We start from the raw sequence: 6513 nt of genomic DNA, 5'->3' as shown, positions 1-6513 counted from the left end.
AACCCTGTAAAAGGCAATAAAAACAATCTAACGTCCAAATGTTTATTGATTTCAAAATTAGCAAATCAATTAGTATGATGATTTCCTTCTCAAAAAGTGATGTTGCGCTTTACCTTTCATATAATTAAACCATCATATAACGTTTAAACATAACAGTAGTAGTCAATATATAAATGAGAAATAACCATCTTTACTACGAAAATAAAGGCCACTTTAATGTCTAGACACAATTTCAACACAATATGAAGAGTAAATCCTAATCTTGTATCCCTAACTTTTTACTTACTTTAAAGATGTTAGTCGTCATACTTTTTATTATTATAACAAAGTACTCTAATTGACCTAATTTGTGAAATGTAGTTCGATTGTATTAATCTTCTAATTCATTGATTTTTTTTTTCTCCCTTGAATATATAAATGTCATATTTAGATAGGTTTTACTATAATTACATGCACAACATATTGAGAAATAAGTAGAGACAAAACTTCGAAAAACTGAATTTGCCAGCTGCATGACAATTTTTCGACCAAAAAAAAAAAAGAAAAAGAAAACTGCACGACAATTTCGGTTAACATTTTCCGTCAGAAAAATGTAAATTTATTAGTTTTCTTCCTCGAACACGTGGATGGTTGAGGGTCATGCATTAGCTTCCACGTGGCAGAGAATGAGAGGTGGGAATCTCTTCCTTCTGCTTGGGCGGCACTATCTACCACAAAATTTGGTAATTGCGAGGGGCATTATCATCTTGATATCTATTTCCACGGCCAGAGAATTTTCAACTCTTCAAACAATTTCATATTATTTTAGAATCCTATCACATATGGCCAATTTACAAATTCTACTTAATTTACATTATACTACTTTTTTTTTATCCATTCTTTAAGCTCCCCATATCAATTTCTTTAAATTGATTCTCAATCTCATAGCATTTCAATTTTCCTATATTTCCTTGTTTAAACATTTTTAGACAGAAAAATAGAAAATCTCAAATTGAATATATAACACTATTCGTTTGTTGAGTTTTCAAATAAAATAGCCCGGCGAAATATTTATAGTGATTTTCTGACAAATTGTATTCAAAGTTTCTTTGATATGAGATGTACTAGTGGCAAGAATTAATTATTCACACACACACCTATATATAAATGCACTTTTAAAAATTGAGAAATTGACTGAATTCCATAATTTTTTTCATGGTTCCTCCTATTTTCATTGAAAGGTCTCATGGATTAAAGAAAATGAAGTTGCAAAAATGAAATAAATTGAAAAAAATCTCCAGCCTCTATTTCCTATTGAATAAGAAAAGAAGAAGAGGGAGATGAAAAAAACATAATTGTCCTCTCAACTAGTTAAAATCACACCACTCATTTTTCCCCTCTTGCCAAAAAATAGCTAATAAAATGAAAGAAAAAAAAATTAGGGAAAGGAGGAAAAATAAAAATCAGACCAAAAAAAAATAAAATAAAATGGGAAAATAGTTCCCCTGTGCAAACCATATCCCCCCCACAGAAAAATTCTGCTCCGTTGGGTTGAAGGAGAAGCAGGCTCTGCTCTGCTTCATGCTCTTCTTCTTCGCTCGCGGTGTGGAGTGAGTCTCTCTCCATCGCCGTCGAGAAATTCCATCTCTCTCTCTATCTCTCTCTCTCTCGCCGGCGATGGACGTATCCACGAAGCTCCTCCGCTCCTCCTTCGTCCGGGGTTCGACCCTTCTTGATGCCCCGAAACCCGCTTTCCGCATCAGGCCAATCCCGTCGCCCGTGACCTCCCAATTCGTCAAACCCAACACGGGTTCGACCAAACCCAGGATTCGTTGCGAGGCCGCCGGGAGGTTGGCCGCCGTCGCGGTGGAGACGTCCGTCGCAGAGACCGACGCGAGGGAGGACATAGAGTCTCTGTTTTCGAGCAATCCGGAGGACGACTCCGGGCGAAAGAGCGGGAAGAAACAGTCGGCGAAGGGCGCTTCGAGCGTTTCGTCCGGCGTTAAGCTCGAGAGCGTGAGCAAGAGCTATAAGGGTGTGACGGTGTTGAAGGACGTGAGCTGGGAGGTGAAGAAGGGGGAGAAGGTTGGGTTAGTTGGGGTGAATGGCGCGGGGAAGACGACCCAGTTGAGGATTATATCGGGCCAAGAGGAGCCCGATTCGGGGAACGTGATCAAGGCGAAGCCTAACATGAAAATCGCCTTCTTGAATCAAGAATTCGAGGTTTCGCTCGGCAAGACTGTGAAGGAGGAGTTCATGAGTGCTTTCAAGGAGCAAATGGAGGTCGCAGAGAGGCTGGAGAAGATTCAGAAGGCGATTGAAGGTTCTGTGGATGATTTGGAGTTAATGGGCAGGCTTCTGGATGAATTTGACTTGTTGCAGAGGAGGGCTCGGGATGTGGATTTGGATGTAGTGGATGCTAAGATTAGTAAAATGATGCCCGAGCTTGGGTTTGTTCCCGAGGATTCGGATAGGCTTGTGGCTTCTTTCAGTAGCGGGTGGCAGATGAGGATGTCTCTGGGGAAGATTCTGCTTCAGGTACAGAAGAAATGCTTGGCTTAGATGGGGAGTTCAATCTTGTTATTGTCAAGGGTCGATTGATTTGTAGATTAGTATGTCATCATGTTTACCTTCTATCGCTTGTCTCATTTATGGATTGCAGGCTCATGTTCATCCAATCTGAGAAATTCGGTTTATTTAGCTTGGTTTTAATGGAATAGTCTCTGCATTTAGTGAAGCGAATGGAAATTATCTCTATGCTGAGTGCAGGGAAATAGAACTTGGGAGCTCCAATATTGCACTTGGTTGTGCTTATCACAAGTAGATTGTCGAAAATTCTACTTTGTCATAGGGATGAATTAGCAGATATGGGATTTGATAACTTGGTGCCAATTGATATTCTCTGTTGTTCACACGTATTCTTTGGTTGTAGATCCCATTTGAACATATTATCTACTAGAAACTCCTCTTTATGTCAGGTTAAGAGGTGCATATAGTCATGTGACTTATCCTTCCTCCACTATGCTACTTTCTCTCCCATTGAATGTTGCATTTGCCTGCTTGTTTTATGCAGGAACCAGACTTATTGCTTCTGGATGAGCCTACAAACCACCTAGATGTTGACACGATTGAATGGCTTGAAGGTTATTTAAACAAGCAAGATGTGCCAATGGTCATCATATCTCATGATCGGGCTTTCCTTGATCAACTGTGTACTAAAATTGTGGAAACTGATATGGGTGTCTCCAGAACATTTGAGGGAAACTATTCTCAGTATGTCATATCAAAAGAGACATCGATTGAAGCTCAATATGCCGCATGGCAGAAGCAGCAGAAGGAAATTGATCATACAAAAGACCTAATAAGTAGGTTGGGTGCAGGAGCAAATTCTGGTCGTGCTTCTTCTGCCGAGAAGGTAAGTGGGAATTTGCTTACTCTTAAGTATAAAATATATCTTTGAGATAAATTTCTCTTACTGCCCTTAGATTGTCATTGGTGTTTCCACTCCATTTTACAAATAATATGGTGAGAACACATGCTAGAAGATATAGCAATTCTTGGTATTTCTAGGCTTTGACGTATCTGGGTGGAGTTGCTTATTTGTATCCATGTCATGACAGAAACTGGAAAGACTTCAGGAAGAAGAGCTGGTAGAGAAGCCATTCCAGCGTAAACAGATGAAGATTAGATTTCCTGAGCGGGGAAGAAGTGGCCGATCAGTGATCACAATAAAAATCTTGACTTTGGCTATGGAGACAATGTGGGCTATCTTATGTACTTTGAGTTTGTTCTCTCCCTGATGGTGTTAGGGCATTGTTGTGATAGTAAAATCTCTTCTGTTGCAGGTGTTATTTGATAGGGCAAATCTCGCAATTGAACGTGGAGAGAAAATTGCAATCATTGGTCCAAATGGATGTGGAAAGAGTACTTTGCTGAAACTTATAATGGGTTTGGAGAAGACCAAAGGAGGTGAAGTCTTGCTCGGGGACCATAATGTGCTCCCAAATTACTTCGAGCAAAATCAGGTGGGTAAATGCTGCTGTAAACACTGTCTTTACATTTGTTGGCCCTTCTCGTTCATTATAGCTATTCACTAACTTTAACTCTTCTACAAACACAGTTCCATTTGTCTCTGAAGATTTTTGCTCTTTTCTTTTAGGCCGAAGCACTTGATTTGGAAAAGTCAGTACTTGAAACTGTTGTTGAAGCAGCAGAGGACTGGAGAATTGATGACATTAAGGGACTTCTTGGACGCTGTAATTTTAAAGCTGATATGCTTGATCGGAAGGTGTCAGCTTTGAGTGGTGGTGAGAAGGTGCGTCAAACTAAAACCATGGTCTCCCTCTCCTAAATCACTGGTAATATACACAAATGGGAAAAATGGCAAAACCTGTGCAACCTCTACTGAGGGATTTTACGTTTACATGGAGTTCAGCACCTACTCGTTTTGACTTGTGCTGAAGTTTACAGTATAATGGATTATGGTGAAAACTCCCAGCCAAGATGGCATCATTAAAGGTTATTGACATTCAATTAGATAGCTTTTGGGGCTAGATTGAGGATTGTACAGATAAATGAAATCATCTTTGCATGACGATTGTCTTCTTTGATTGATGTAAGAAACTTGGGGGGGTATTTAGTGAGATGTTGCCATGAAGCAGAATAGGTTGGATTTATCAAGCGTGAGTCAATTATGTCCTTACATGTTTGCTGCAGGGTCTCACTACTTGTTAGTATGAATGTACTTCTCATCTTGATCAAGCTTTCTCTTGGTCGAGTCAGCATTTGCAGTTCGCACATGTCTGTTATTAATCTAGAACTGTGATTCCATTGAAGTCATGGATCTTACTATGTCCAATCCTGCATTCAGGCCCGTCTAGCATTTTGCAAGTTCATGGTAAAACCATCGACTTTGCTAGTCTTGGATGAACCTACTAACCACTTGGATATACCTTCAAAAGAAATGCTAGAGGTTTGTCTATCTCCAAGCTCTTGGTTCTTATGTGATTCAGCCTTCTTGCCTGTTATGGTAATCCCTGTTCTTTCCTTTTTCAGGAGGCAATAAGGGACTACCAAGGCACTGTAATTACGGTTTCACATGACAGATACTTTATTAAACAAATAGTCAATAGAGTAGTAGAAGTCAAAGACTCCCATTTACAGGACTATGCCGGTGATTATAATGTAAGTGCCTTCCCTCTCATTATTGTTGTCTACAGGCAGCTTACTCTGAGATGGCTACTTATCCTTCATTTTATTAGTAATTGTTTATTGATCGTTAGAAAATGTTAGCATGTTCTAAATTGAGTATTTCATGAAAACATACAGCTGGACGCCTTTGGACATTGGTAAGATCAATGGTAATGAACTCGAGTTGGTTTAGTAGTCAATGTGATGTGTTTTGTTTTCAACCTGTTCGTAATTGATGGAAGAGAGTTTTTGTTTCCTTACTATTGACAATCTTTGATAAATTAAACCATCAGAAAAGCCGCCATTCAATGCATCCGTAAGATTTGAACGTTTGATGACCTGTACGAGTTGTCATTTTTAATTATGCCGAAATAAACCGGTTCGTTATAAGTCCTATTTAGTACCCCATTTGCTGTTGGTTGAATTGATCGCATCGCCTGATGTTTTGAACTTCTACTCTTTGTTTCAGTATTATCTGGAGAAAAACCTTGAAGCTAGGGCAAGAGAACTAGAACGAGAGACAGAACTTGAGGAAAAGGCCCCTAAAGTAAAAGCAAAATCGAAGATGTCAAAGGTAAGGCTGGCCAAATTGCTTGTGCCATGGCGCTAATCTGCGAATGGCATTTCAATATGAAATCTTAATGATGACTTTGACCCTTAACAGGCAGAGAAGGCCGCACGGAAGAAGCAGAAGGTCCAGGCTTTTCAGGCTGCTAAGCAAAAATCGAAAGGGGCGAAAAACGCAAAGAGATGGAACTAAGCGACCTCGCCATATATTTCAGAAAGTTGAACTTCGATGGATCCAATCATACAGAGGGCACTACAGTTACATTTCCCTTGGTCCGGGACCGTGCCTGTGTATATGTATATACTGACGACAATGTTCCCTTTTAGTTCTATGATACGTAGCTCTCAGTGTCAAGCAAATCACAGTTTATAATGATATGCACATTGAAATCACCCTGGGTCGGCCTGGCGATATTTCATGTCAGGCACCATGGTGTCCTCGGTCAATTAAAAGGATCGCTTGTTAGAGATGCTGCCCAGTTCTTATTTTCCAGCAGGTGATGCCTGACTAATTTAATGTGTTCGTGGGTTAAACGTCACAGGTTCTGAATCACATGATTACACCAGTAAGTATCCCAATCTTCCCTGTTATCTCATAAGATTCGAGGATTAACATATGAATCGATCCTTATCTTTGATCTGAGTCAAGTTATGAATGCGACGGAACTATGACAAAAAAGAGTTGGAGTTCAGATGAACATGGGACCTATAGCCACAGCTTCGTTTTCACTGCTTTTTCTCTCCCCTTATGCCAATTGATGCAACCCCTTCATTATA

At 39.8% G+C, this 6513-nt stretch overlaps 1 protein-coding gene across 1 annotated transcript; it reads left to right on the top strand.

Annotated features, from left to right (window-relative positions):
* Positions 1-1491: 1491 nt before the first annotated feature.
* Positions 1492-6289, top strand: LOC104418197 (ABC transporter F family member 5). The gene is given in 10 exon segments (XM_010029466.3): positions 1492-2517; positions 3053-3394; positions 3600-3705; positions 3708-3739; positions 3825-4004; positions 4139-4294; positions 4850-4951; positions 5035-5163; positions 5639-5743; positions 5834-6289. Coding segments are annotated over 10 exon segments (2109 nt in total). The 5' UTR covers positions 1492-1656; the 3' UTR covers positions 5930-6289.
* Positions 6290-6513: the final 224 nt, after the last annotated feature.

This window comes from Eucalyptus grandis, chromosome 9 (assembly GCF_016545825.1).
Source record: "Eucalyptus grandis isolate ANBG69807.140 chromosome 9, ASM1654582v1, whole genome shotgun sequence".
NCBI lineage: Eukaryota > Viridiplantae > Streptophyta > Magnoliopsida > Myrtales > Myrtaceae > Eucalyptus > Eucalyptus grandis.
The sequence above is the reverse complement of the archived record's forward strand: the minus strand, read 5'-3'. Positions and strand labels throughout refer to the sequence as shown.